This window comes from Ochotona curzoniae, unplaced genomic scaffold (assembly GCF_017591425.1).
Source record: "Ochotona curzoniae isolate NIBS_2020 unplaced genomic scaffold, NIBS_Ocur_1.0 contig_4797, whole genome shotgun sequence".
NCBI classification, from domain to species: domain Eukaryota; kingdom Metazoa; phylum Chordata; class Mammalia; order Lagomorpha; family Ochotonidae; genus Ochotona; species Ochotona curzoniae.
The window spans coordinates 1,109,175-1,123,738 of NW_024466390.1; the positions used below are offsets into that span (position 1 = coordinate 1,109,175).

At 44.2% G+C, this 14,564-nt stretch overlaps 1 protein-coding gene across 3 annotated transcripts in view; it reads right to left on the reverse strand.

The window, feature by feature from the left end:
• ARHGAP12 (Rho GTPase activating protein 12) overlaps nt 1-14,564 on the reverse strand; it is a 106,309-nt gene that overhangs the window by 71,902 nt on the left and 19,843 nt on the right. For all 3 annotated transcript variants that reach the window (XM_040988081.1, XM_040988083.1, XM_040988082.1), the window contains one exon: nt 11,887-12,646. In XM_040988081.1, the coding sequence (XP_040844015.1) occupies nt 11,887-12,567 (681 nt within the window). In that variant the 5' untranslated portion in view covers nt 12,568-12,646. The remainder of the gene's footprint in view (nt 1-11,886; nt 12,647-14,564) is intronic.

The following is a 14,564-nucleotide window of genomic DNA, read 5'->3' on the forward strand; positions in this document are numbered from 1 at the left end:
ACAAATAATTTTAACCTATACATATACATATAATTTTAACCTTTACATATAGATTGCTTTCTAAAACAGATGGAACTTCAATCATATTTTACCAATGAAAAGCATGTTACACACATGGAGGATTAGATATTTAGGCAAAATCACTCAAAATTTGTTTAAACTATTGTTTAGCAGAAATTTCAAGTACTAAAGACAGACCAAATTCCAAAATCTCCTAACTTTAGAAATGCTTTAAGCAATAAAGGCATTAAACAGGAAGTTTAAGATGAGTTAGAACATTCTAGCAAACATTATAAAAGCTAAACCATGACTCTGCTGTTTTTAGTGGTGTGGTGGAGGGAGGACCTAGCAGAAAGATCTGTCAGCAGTCGAGATGACAAGGCACATTAGTACTTGTTGGTAGATATTTAGGCCTGATTTTTTCAAAATCACTTTTTATTTGAGAGGCAAACAGGGAGAAGAAAAGAGATCAAGCAAAAGACAAAAAGTCCCCACATGCCAATTCCCTCCCCAAACGCCCACCAGGGACAGCCCTGGGCAGAGTTAAGGCTGGAGGTGGAGAACAGAAGGAACAGTGGAACCCAGCCACTGCAGCCATTACGCTGCCTCCTAGGGCCACGGCAGCAGGCAGCTGGAGTTGGGCACCAAGGCTGGGTCCATGTGGGACACAGGCCTCCTAACGCCTAAGGCGATGTCCACCTCGGACATGCTCTGGGCTTTCGTATCACTCAGAAAGAAGCAGATCTGGGAGCACCTGACACTGAAACAGAAACAGACATTTTATTTATTCCTGAAATCATCACGAAACTCCATTTCTCAAAAAAAAAAAAAATCACATCCTGCTTCATCGAAATTTCATTTGTATAACATTTTTTCAACACTTCCTGTGTGAAACTGAACAAATAATATGATCCTTACTTGTCATGCATGCATGTATGGACACCTGAAATTAGCCTTTTTAAATGCAAAAAAAATATGCTTCTAGTTCATGTAATTTTGGAAAGAAAAATTAAAGGGAAAAATTCACATAATTTTTTAAAAAAAGATTTATTCACTTATTTATATATCTATCTACCTATTTGAAAGGCAGTTACAGGGGTTGTTGGGGGAAAAGGGAGGGAGACCTTTCATCCACTGGCTCACTTCCCAAATTGCCACAAGAGCAAGGACTGGGTCAGGACAAAGCCAGGAATATCATTCTACTTTCTCAGATAGGTGCAGGAGCCCAAGCACTCAGGCCATCTTCCACTGCTATGCCTCCAAATGTAGGGGACAGTCACCACGTCTTTGGCTCTGCTCGGCCTTGGACAGGAAAAACTGACTGCTCCCCTTTTCCAGTAACTAAAGAGACCTGAGAACCTTGATGTGTACAAGCAGTAACACATACATGCAAGCATCATTAAGGGACCACGAGGCGAAATGGGAAGCAAAACTGAGAGCTTTGAGCTGATGTACTGATTTTCAAATTCCATGTTCTCACCCATCAATAGCGTGAACTTTGAGAGGAGCTAAATACCTGCTGTTCTAAGCCAGACATGGAGTACGATTTCCACTTTCTTACTGGAGGTGGGAGTGGGTGCCCCAATCTGCCCAGTTATGCCCTTCAATGGAAATGCTAACCTTCTGACTCACATTTTAGAAACCCTGTATTCCATGGCAACTGCTTAGCAGCTGCATCCTTCTAACACCCGTCATCTCTACAGCCTGTATTGTGTCAAGCCCTGGCCCGCCCATATTACTGCTTTCTAAACAGGATCACGCACGTTTCCCACAGTACTGATCTGGCCTTCTCCTTTTAACACATTTGTGTTTGTAGCTGAACCTTGTAAGTCCTGCCTCTCCACCATGTGCCAGGCACTAGATCCAACCCCTGACACACGGATATGGTAGCTAGCATGGCCTGGAGATCACAGAGCAGTGAGGGGAAAACAGCCACAAGGACAAGGGCAAGAAAGGCAAACTGCAGGGGGAAAAACAGCAGCTTAGGATACTGGGCTCTCACAGAAACCAACAATCAACAAAAGTGCTGAGAGCAGAAAATTCATATAAAAAAAAAACACTACTCCTGAAAACTCACCAACCACTTCTGATTCCAGGAAGGAGCAGGTTACGTGTACCTTTCCCTATCCCTCCCACTAAGCACAAATAAAAACCCTGGACACATTGCAGAAAACAAACACAAGAATACACAGAAAGGCAGAGAGAAGGCAGGCTAACCCTGACCATGGGACCTAATGAAAGACGAGGTAGGGAGTTTCTTGGGTTTACTTTCGCTTCATAGAGCCCACATACCAACAGGAACAAGTGGCAAGCCAAACACCCACACAGAGAGCAAGTCCCCACAGAGCCCTATTCGATCTGCTATAGCCCAGGACCACCTGCCCCATACACCGCCAGCATAAACTCACCAAGATAGCAGATGTTACCCTTACCCCTGCCAGGGGCTGGGGTGTCAGAACAGTCCAGGGCACTCACAGTGATGGTGGAGACCACACTGGGAGCTGGAATCTCTGGCTTGAGAGTAAAAAGCAGCCCCTTCCCACCCGCACCCCCCCACCCGCCCCGTCAGGATAACATCAAAGAAGGCCTAGAGCAGAGCAGAGTCAGATCCTTGGCTGGCAAACAAACCTCTTCCTCACCCCCACCCTACCACCCACCCAGGTGATGTCAGTGGGGAGGGGGGGTCACAGAACCAACTGTTGAGACATTTCCCCCTCCCAGTTAAGGAGGTCATCCAAGTAGAGGTGGTAGATTCAGAACCCCCTCCTTCAGCAGCCAGACAGACGTCCCCTCCATCTAGGGAGTAACACAGCTATGGCTTCCACCCAGAGCTGGGGCCAGGTCAGAGGAAGGGAGCTAAACTTACCCGAGGCTAGAGTATCAGACCACAACTGCTTATGTTTCTAATGAACTAACTGATCACACTAAGAACTGAAAAGATCTCAAAAAGAATGGAAAAACTCCATACAAGCCAACAACATTGTGATAGAGGCACTAGAACTACCCAGCAGATCTTAAAGCAATCATAACAAAAATGCTTCAACCAATAGTTTCAGAACTTAAAAAAATAGAAACCCTCCTGAAAAATGGTAAGACTCAGGCAAGAAAACAATGATATAAAGAAACAAATGAAAATTTCAGACCTGAGAAATCTTTAAAAAAAAAAAAAAAAAAAAAGACTAGTTCCTAGCAGCTAAAGTCCTCACCTTGCACACGCCAGGATCCCATGTGGACACTGGTTCTAGTCCCAGCAGCCCCGCTTCCCATCCAGCTCCCTACTTGTGGCCTGGGAAAGCAGTCAGGACAGCCCAAAGCCTTGGGACCCTGCAGCTGTATGGGAGACCTCTAGCTTTGGCATGAGACTCTTTGAAGGAGAGACAAGAAAGATAAATCAAAACCAGTTAAGAGACTAACCAGAGGCTGGGGACTGGAGAAACAGTTGATTCTTATCAAAACCCAAGGCAGCCACACGCACTAACATAGTTTTCAAGCATGTTTAATAGTCGCACATTAGACTGGAAAATTGTGACTACAGTACATGACAAGTACTTAGTTAAGATGGAAAAGGCATAATTGTTATGTACACATCTACAAAACACATCCACAGGGTTCATACTGCCCACAGTTTCAGATATCCACTGGAGGTCTTGGAATGTGTCCTGTGAGGATAAGGGAGAACTATTACATATGCCTGTAAAAGAAATTCAGCTCAAATAAAACACAGAAAAAGGGTGGAAAGAGAAAGACACATCATACAAGCAGTATTTAAAAAGCAGTAAACATGGGCCCGGCGCACGTGGCCTAGCAGATAAAGTCCTCGCCTTGAATGCACTGGGATCCCATATGGGCGCTGGTTCTAATCCCGGCAGCTCCACTTTCCATCCAGCTCCCTGCTTGTGGACTGGGAAAGCAGTGAGGACAGCCCAAAGCTTTGGGACCCTGCACCCATGTGGGATACCTGGAAGAAGTTCCTGGCTCCTGGGTTTTGCACTGTCTCAGTTGCAACCACTTGGGGAATGAATCATCGAATGGGAGATCTTCCGCTCTGTCTCTCCTTCTCTCTGTATATCTGACTTTCCAATAAATAAATAAATCTTCAAAAAAAAAAAAGCAGTAAACACTATATGAAAATCTAATAAAAGAAACACCAAAACTAAGAAAATTGATAGAAATAGAGGAACACTTTCCGATAAAATTTTCAGTCCACCAGGAAAACCTAATACCACTAACTTTGCCTGCACTAAACATGACACCTGAAAATACATGAAACAAAAGCAATACAGAGAAGGAAATTTAAGCACTAAATGCCTACATTAGAAAAGAAGCTGTGTCAACTACTCATCCTACGTTCCCACCTACAGAACTCTACACAGAACAATCAAAAGAGAAAATCGTAACAGAGAATGAATATCAAGGAAGTTGATAACAGAAAAATCAAAAAGGCAATGCTACAACAACCTGGTTGTTTGAAATGATCAATGAAACTGACAAATCTCTATTGATACACAGAGAAAAAAATCCAAACTGCCAACTTGAAGAATGAGATACCACATCAATCTGCAGTATCTATACAGGCACAGAAGGCACTGAAAGGATAATAAAGGAACAGTCAATAACCCTAGGTAAATCTGTCTTAGATGAAATTTGCCATCTCATTAAAAGGCACACGCAACCCATGAGAACTCTCCCAATATGAAACAGGTTTCTTGAATAACCCAATAACTATTAAAGAAAGCAAATCTGCAATTTAAAAACTCAAGAAGAGTCTTTATGCTTAGAAGGCATCACCATAAAACAAACGTTTCTGAAGAATCAAATGTTCACAGAATTACAGATTCTCACACACAAAACAGTAGAGACACTTCCCTTTACAACAAAACACACAGTCCTGAATGCAACTGCAAAACATTTAACAGATCAACTCAGCAATGACCCAAAAAGGCCATTCCTTTGACCATGAACAAATACGCACTATTCCAGGAGGGCCAGTTCGTGTTTGGAAATCAATCAATACAGTTCACCCTATTAATAGCCTAAAGAAAAAAAAAGCACATGATAATTATCAATAAAAGCAGAAAAATTATTCAACAAAATTCAACATTCATCTTTGATTTTTAAAAACAAAAACTCTTTCAAAAACAAAGAAACAAAAACACTGGAGTAGAGAAAAATGAAACAACTGAAAAGTGGTGACTTTTCTGAACTATGAGCAAAGCAGTATCTTGCGGTAAATGAGAACTCCACAGTGTGAACACTGCAGCACACTCCGAGCCACCGACCTGGGGCAAGGACACGCAGTGGTTTCAATCCCTGGAATATCACCTCAGGGAACGCAGAGAGGAGCACTAAGAGATCTTCCAAAAAGTCACAGAAGTGCTAGCTGCTCTACTTCTGAGATAATTCCATGTTAATGCTCTTGGAAGGCAGGAGAAGATGGGTCCCTAGCCCCCACAACGGGGACACAGAAGAAATTCCTGGCTTTGATTTGGCCTAGCTGCAGCCATCTGGAGAGTAAACCAATAGATATGAGATATTCTCTCTCTCTTTTTCTCTGTGTATGTGTGTGTGTGTGTGAGAGAGAGAGAGAGAGAGAGAGAGACCAGGCCTTTCAAATAAATACACACATCTTTAAAAAAATTAAATCACAAGTCAACGATACAGACACACTGAGACACATCTGTGCCAGGCACATTACCAATGGATTATGGGCAAGGCAGCAATCCAAAGCAAGCAATGTCCCCCCAAGAGGAGCCCTGAAAGAACACTCCCAAACACAGGGCAGAGGGGAATTTAAAGGCCCAGGTACCCACCTCTACAGCAGATAAACACAAGCTAGTACCTCACATTAAAGCTCTGCTCACTTCAGTTCCTGTCACATGATATAACACGTTTACCTTTCAAACAAAACCTACAAACCATACCAAAAGGCAAGCAAAAACACAGACTGGAGAAACAAAGCAAGCATCAAACTCGGAGTTGGTAGAGAGTTGGAATTACCAGGCAGGGGAATTTAAAATTATTTAAGTTGTCATATGTTACGCCCTGTAAAAAAAAAAACAGCAACATGCAAGAACAAATGAGTAACATTAGCAAAGAGATGAAAACCTAAGAATCAAAAAGCAATGTCAGAAATTAAAACACTCCTAATAGAAAATGCCTTTGATGGCATGATCTGTAGACTGGTGTGTCCAAGGAAAAACCTGATCAGCTTGGAGCTATGCTAATAGAAATGTCCAAACTGAAAGAACAAGTAGTAAAAAAAAAAAAAAAAAAAAAACAGACACATGATTCTAGAAGGCCTGAGCTGCAGAAAAGTAAAGATAAAGAGAAAATCTTACAAGTGCCTGGAGGGGGAAAAAACACCTTTTAAGCCACAAGGGTAAGAATTAAATCATATCCTTCACCAGTAACTATGCAAAGATGGGAGCGGGGTGAAAAGACTTAAAGTGCTGGAAGAAACAGTATCATCAATCAGAATTCTAGATCCAAAGAAATTACACATAAGAATGAAGCAGAACTAAACATTGCGAACAAAGTAAAAATCAAAGAATTCAGCACCTAGACATGCTTCGCAAAAAAAAAAAAGTTAACACTGTCAAGAAGCATTATTCCCCACACTGAGGAACAAACTTGAGGAGATCCCTATCAGAATTCCAGTTGATTCCTTTGCAGAAACTGACAAAGCTAATCCTAAAACTAAATGGAATTCAAAGAACTCAGAACAGACAAAACATTCTTAAGCAAGAACAAAAAGAGAAAAAGTAGGAAGCCTAACACTTTCCAATTTTAAAACCTGGTACAAAGCAAAAGTAATCAAGACAGCCTAGGACAGGCCCAGGATAAATATAAAGTTCAATGGAGGGGTGGGTGTGTGGTACAGCGAGTTATGCTGCATTTGGAATGCCCACATCCCATATTGGAGTGCCAGAGATACCATGCCACCTCTGCTTCCGATGCAGCTTCCTGCATATGCATACCCACGGAGGCAGCAGGTGATGCTCTAGATACTTGTGTCCCTGCCAGACGTGGGAGACCCAGATGGAGTCCCAGGCTCCTGACATCAGCTGTCTGGGGAGTGAGCCCGTGGGTGGAAGATATTCTCTCTCTTTCTCTCTCTCTTTCAAACTGTCTCTATGGCTCTGCCTTTCAAAAGCCAAGCAGAAAACTGTACAAAAGTTAACTCCTTTTTAAAGATGTATTTATGCATAGGAAAGACATAGTTAAAGCACAAGAGGGAAAGTCACAAATAGAAAACAAAGAAAGGTGTCTGCCATCTGCTGCTTCACTGGTCAAATGGCCTCATCGCTGAGGATTGGTCAGGCTGAAGCCGAATGCCTCCATCCGTGTCAACCACATGGTGGCAATGGTCTGCATACGTGGGTCATCTCAAGCTGCTTTCCCAGGCCATTAGTGGCGAGCTGGACTTACCCAGCTGCATCACAGCACCATCCCAAGCTAACAATATAGAGACACTGGAAGGCTCTTTCTCTGCCTCCTCCAGCTTCAGGTGCAAGAAGTGGCGTGTCCTGGCTGTGGCAAGGCTGTTCCCTTCAAGGCCATTATCTTCAGATCTCCACTTCACCAGCATACCACCTTCTGGGACTGGGGAGGGGAGGTACCCCATACCTCCCCTGGAAGGACTCCTGCACTCCTTGTACGGCTGAGGACAATTTCCTCAGCACAAGAACCTTAACTTAATCACATCTGCAATCGTCCCTTTCTCATTTATAAGTTCCAGACATTAACACTCGATATCTTCAGCAGTTATTATTCAGCCTACTATGAAATAAGGCAATTATCACAAAGAAGAATCAAAAGGAGGACTCAGTCTGCCTGACTTCACGAGAGTTCATTACACAGTTACAATTATTAAGGCTCTTTGGTGTTAACAGAGATGAATGAAGCATAGAGATTATGGAAACAGACCTTCAAAAACATTTCTGATTTCTGACAAAAAGGTAAAAAGTAACTGATTGGAAGAAAGTTCATGGAAGTATATTATAAAAATAGATAAATAGGTTAAAAATATTTCTCACACTTCACACAACAAATAAACTCAAAATAGAGTACCAATTTAAATGTAAATGTGAAACTGTCACCTTCCATGGGGGAGGGGAGGACACAGAAAGAAACACTGAGAATCTAAGGATTCTGTTGATGATTAATTCAATGTGTCAAGCTGGCTAGGCCACAGTGCCCTTGTGTAGTCAAACATTATTCTGGATGTTTCTGTGAGAGCATTTTTTTTAAAGATTTATTTATTTTTACTGCAAAGTCAGATATATAAAGAGAGAGACAGAGAGGAAGATCTTCCATCCAAAGATTCACTCCACAGTGACTGCAACGGCCGAAGCTGAGCTGATCTGAAGCCAGGGGCCAGAAGCTTCTTCCAGGTCTCCCACGCAGGTGCAGGGTCCCAAGGCTTTGGGCCGGCCTGGACTGCCTTCCCAGGTCACAAGCAGGGAGCTGGATGGCAAGCAAGACTGCCAGGATTAGAACCAGTGCCCATATGGGATCCTGGCATGTGCAAGGCGAGGACTTTAGCCGCCAGGCTAACGCTGGCCAGAGAGCATTTTTGAACGTAATTTGCATTTTAAAAAGCGCACTCTGAGTAAAGCAGATTGCTCCCCGGTAGTGTGGGTGGCAACAGCCTAGATGTTCCAAGGGGAGAATGATTAGAAACACAGGCACACCCATTCCACAGAATACTACTCAGCAACCAAAGCAATAAACTGCCCATGCACATACCAACCCGGACCAATCTCCAGAGAATCACACTCAGTCATGAAAATGTCAATGCCAAAAGCTGTGTAATGTACCATTCCACTGAAGTAACATTCTGAAACTGACAAAATTCTAGAAATGAAGAACCAATCAGTGCTCTATAGTCAGTAGCCAGGGTTAAGGTTATGTGGGACAGGAAGGAAGAGGATGTAGCTATAAAAGGGCAGCAGGATGATGGAAATGCTGTGCAATGCTGATGTCATGATCGTGTCAGCAGAACTCAGCTGTGTCAGACACATCCACCTGAGCTAAGCAGACAGAAGGCACACAGGGTCTCTACACTATCTGCTTATGGATCTACAATTATCTCAAAATGAAAAGTTCTATTAAAGACGACGGAGCAACAGTGATGCAAGTCAGACAAACAAAAATGGAGCAGAGGCACAGCAGCTGAAGACCTGAGTATCAATTGAGAAGGTCTCTAATAGATGAGTAAAAATGCATCCAGTCACACACATGTAAAAGCACCATTCACATCACAACTGAGTTCTATGATATGGCTGAACACAAAGTTATTTAAAATGCTGCTGCATGTATCCATTGCCTTAGTCATGTACTGCCTTGCTCCGAATGCCTGCAATTTGCATCAGTGATGACACACTAAGCATCTTCAGCCAAAGCAACCTCCAAAACCACACTAGACATCTCGGAAGCAAGAAAACAAGCAAGTGCAGAAAAGCAGACAGACAGCCCTGTGCTAAAGCTCATAAAGAAGAAAAGGGACAATAGAGAGATCCCTGATGAGGAAAGCAGAGGTGAAGAGCTTGACTGAGAAAAACAGGGGCTAATTTAAACAGTGACAGCAAAGACTTCATGAACAAGCAGTCCAAAGACATACTAACACAACGGTATCATCCCCAGCACAAAATTTGGGACGAGGTAACAGCCCTGAGATCGGACAAGGCAGGCCTGCAATGTGCCAAGGAGAAGGACAACCAACAACGTGGGCTTCACACAGGCGTGAAGGTGGAAGGAACAGAAAGAACTACAATAATAAAGGCAGAATAAGCTCACACTTCAAAATATGGAGGGGAAAAAAGGTTACTTTGGTGCAAAAATATTGAAAATCCATGTAAAATCTATGAATGCACACCTGCCATGACCTTTTTTGAAGATGCCTCCTCTGTAAGAATGGCAATAAACCCATGTTAGGACAGCATGTTTGGTTCAAGATACCACTGTCCTGATTGTAATGGCAGCACCCAACGTGTCGGGCCTCCAGAACCTCGGGCCCCAGTGTTCACACACCCAGGCAGCACAGCACCACCCACACACGAGAGGGCAAAGTGCTAGATCAACAGACCAGGACACGTGAGGCTGAGGTGGTACTGGGGCATAACAGGCAGCACAGCTCCTACCTCTGCCTTCTCAGGGAAATGAAGAGGCCAGGATAGGCCCACCACATAAGGGAGCATAGAAGCAGCTTCCCAGCTGGCCCAGCCACACCTCGTGAGACTGCGACCCCATGAGCAACCCCATGCTATTGGGGCCACACAACTAGGCTGCTTCTGCTGCACTGACCAGCAGAAACTAAGAGATAATTAGTGTTTACTGTTTGAAGCCACCAAATGTGGTGGTAATTAAGCTGCAATAGCTACCTGCTGCCTTTATTATGGGCCTGTGATCCTTGCACTCCGAGGGAGAAAATGAGCTCTGTGGAGGTTAAGTAATTGTCCCCGATTATTGCACAGCTGGCAAGTGTATGACCCAGACTCAAATCTAAAGCCAGCCCTATTAACTGCTGCGTGAAAGCACGCTCTCTGACACCAAAGGGGTTTCCACCCCACAGCTCTGATCTTGGCTGTGAGGCAGAAGGCAATGTTTCTGCTAAGATCAGGGCATAGCGAGTGAAAAAGAGAGCTCTGAGAAAACGGACCAGGTTGAACACAATCGCCCTGGATAGCTGGGGAGGGGGTTGCCTGGAGAAATCCAGTAAGATGTCCTCAAGAGTATGAAGGCCCCAGGAGAGGTCAGAAGCCAGGAAGCTCCAGTGCAGTGGGCATCAAGATGGCAACCAGGGAGAGGACACAGGACTACTGGTGAATGTCAACATCAAATGCAACTTTAAGTTTTGTAACAGTGGTGATGCAATAAAGGCCCACCTGGTTCCTAAGGACCCATATATACAAAAACCCAGTAAGCGCCATGTGTCCTGCACCACATACAGACTGATGAAAGCCTTGGGAAGACAATGAGGCTTGAACAAGTGCTAGCCCATGGCACGGCCTTGATCTCAAGCAAACGCCACAGTTTCCAAGAGAAATTCCTCAATTCCATCTCTAAATGTGACAAATTACAGCCCATGGAAAGAATGTACTTGCATAGCATTCAGGCCTTAGCTAGAGCAGCCTCACAGTTATTCAAAGCCTTAACCTAATGAAGAATCTGACAGCACAGCTTTAGGCCAAAAAGTCACTAATGATTAAACCCACTCAAAAGGAGATGTTTCCAAATATGTTCATTTCCATTTCACACATATTCTTTTAAAATGACTTCCCTTCAACACTTGAGAGCTAAACTGCCATGGATCTATTTTCAAAAGACAGTTATATAATGAGAAAAATAATAATAGAAATCATGAAAACAAAAACTGCTTCCAGGCTACTAATTCAACGCAGTTAAGTCTGGAGAAGCAGACACTTAAGACACACAGCATGGAAACGAGAAAGAAAGGCCTGGGAGCTTCTCTGTGGACATTGGAGGTGCACACACAAGTTCCAGAAAAGAAACATCAGCAGTTCCTAGTCCAGCAACACCATTCCTCAGCATCACTCTCACCTAACAACTCAATGCAAACAAATCCAACCTGGGCACAGCCAGGAATCAACACAACACTCTCCAGGGAAGGCAAAGCCATCACTCAACACATCAGGTCCTTTCCGGACAAATAACAGCAGCTCCAGCTCCCCTTCTCCAAAGGCAAAAGGACAACCACAAAAACCACAAGCTGACCCTTTATGAGTTAGAGCCACGACAAAACCCACATGCTCTGAAAACACCAAGCAACACACAGCAGTCCTTCACTCCATTCCAAGAAGACTGGGAGAGGCATAATCACACTGAAGGTGGCACAAGGCTTTTCTCTATCAGGGTCCAGCTTACCCGTATCTGTTCGGTGGAGCTGCTGCTCAGCTCGTCACCAGATTCGGAGTCCTGGTGCACCTTCTCCGAGCCTTCCCCTGCTGAATCACAAGACAGCTCCTGGGAGAAGCTCGTTTTCTCTACGTCCAAGAACTCGGGACCGGGAAAGTGACCAAATAAGCGCGTCCTATTCTGGCTGGGAACTTTTGGAGAGTGCGAGTCACTGTTGAACTTTCCGTTGTTATGGGTCAGGTCCAGGCTAAGGTTGACAGTCTGAACTGGGTTGTAACTGGGTCCAAAATTCTGATTGGCATCACGAATGAGACCTGTGCCTTGAACAGAAGACGCGGCCGGCTTGCCAAAGCTGGAGAGCTCGGGCAGCTTGTTCACGTTCTCCGTCGACCTGTGCAGAGGCAGGCTCTGTATCATCTTCATGGAGTTACTGGGCAGGCCCACTGGCGGCTTGACAGGTGGCATCAGAGCTTTGCGCGTGACCTCCTTCACATACTGGGCTGGCACATAGAACGCTTTGGAACTCTCGTCCGGCTTCACCTGCCACCAGTCATCGTTGGTCTTCTTCACCAGCATGTACCGCTCCCCCTGTTTGATCACAATCTTCCTGTCCTTGGCTTCATACTCATAGTCGTATTCCACTTCAATGTACGCTTGTCCCGGAACGATCCTCGCGCTTCTGTCAGCCATTTTTCTTCCGTGGTATTTACCTCTCAGACAGGATGGTATGCCACATTATGGCTTTACTTGGCTCCTTGCATGGATGTAGCTGTTTTATTTAAGGGGAGGAAGAGAATGAAAACAAAAGTGAATATAATTTGGTTTTGATATTGACACAAACAGCATATCGTACAAGTCACTGCGATGGCGTTACCTTCAAATGGCAAACCTCAGAAGGTAGACACCTGTCTAAGAGTGCAGGAAAACAGTTTCTCGCTAACCCAATCTACACCTGTTCAGTAACTTAGGACCAGGACCAACACCAAGGGCGGAAGTATACACTTAACAGACAGACGCAATTATCAAAACTAAGAGTTGCAAAACATACATCATCATTTCATGATTATATCACATCTCCTGCTCTTTCTCAAAAAGACTCACTGATGGTAATATGTTTTAGGCACCTTCCAAGGGCCAGGTACAATACTTTATGTACATTAGAAGCCTTCACAAAAACAGACCTGAAGAGTAACACCCTATTAGCATTTTACTGCTTGTTTTCCAAAGTATCAGGAAAACCACCAGTGAGATGAAAAGCATTTTTGATGCACTACTACACAGTTAAATTTCCTCATATAAATAAAAATAAAACCACAATATAATTAGGCAAAACACACATGCAGAGAAAGAAAAAACTGCTAATTTACTTGGTTTTTCCTTGAGCATAAATCTAACAAATGCCAACAACTATTCATCTGCAAATGGTAAAAAATCTACTACCCTCTCCAATGTAAATTCTATTAGTAGCTCTAGAGAAGGATATTAGTGCACAGCAGTTTAAGCCCTAAGATGCACAGATCAGAATGCCTGGATTGGAATCTGACTACTCTGCTCTCCCAATCCAGCGTCTTAATAATGCGTCTGGGAGGCAGCAGATGACAACCCAAATATTTGGAGTTCCTACCACCCACAAGGATGACCCAGACCAGGCTGTTGCAGGCATCAGAGAAGTAAACTGGCAGATGGAAGAGTTCCCTCTCCACCAGCCAATCTCTCTCTCTCTCTCTCCCTCTCTCTCTCTGTTTCCCTTTCTTCTCTGCTGCTCAAATAAATAAAGCTTTTAGTAAAATAAAACAGCTCTAAATTAGCTGGTGAATTTAACATTCAATTATATTTCTATACAATTCCAAGACATCAAAGAATATACAGCATTCAAACTCCAACATGATCACAGCATCCTGACAGTGCTCCATTTAAACCAATCTTCAACTGTTGCTGGATGAACTGTGCTGCCCAAAAATGTACATTCAATTCAAGTCTTAATATGTGGCTATGACTGTATTTAGGAATAGTCTTTGTGGGTCAAATCATCATGTTCAAATGAGGTTACATCTAACTACTATGTCTAATTACAAATGTCATTATAAAGAGGGAACTCTGGAGATAGTGAGGGAAGAAGGTTATATGAAGACAGAGAAGGTGGGGCTGGACAGGACCAGACCCTACTGGTACTGAGGTGGCCCAGCAGGGGTGGGTGCCACATGGGAGCATGCTGCTGGCGCGTCCCACCACTTCAGAGGAGAGGATGAAGGAAGGGCTTCCACGGACCAGGCCACCTACACTCACAGGTAATCGAAGGAGCTGAGATGGGGTGGTTCAAAAAGGGGAATCCAGAGAGCATGTCTGGGTCAGGCCAAACCATCCACCCACATGGGAGAGCTGGGTTGGGCTAGGTTGCATTAAAGGTTGGTGCACACAAAACCTGGAACTAGGGGATAAGCTGGACAGGGCTAGATCACACAGCTCGTTCTCAAGAGCAAGGGATGGGGGTGGAGTGGAGTGGGGTGAGATGGGGTAGGGTATGGTGGGGCGGGCAGGAGAGGTCAGACAAGGCTGAAACACACAATAGAATGTATGTGGTCTGGATCTGAGGGTGGGTCATGCTGGGCTAGGCCCCAGCACCTGTTGGTTCACAGTAGAGCCACGGCTGAGGGTAGGGCAGGGCAGGCTAGGCTGCAGCACCTGTC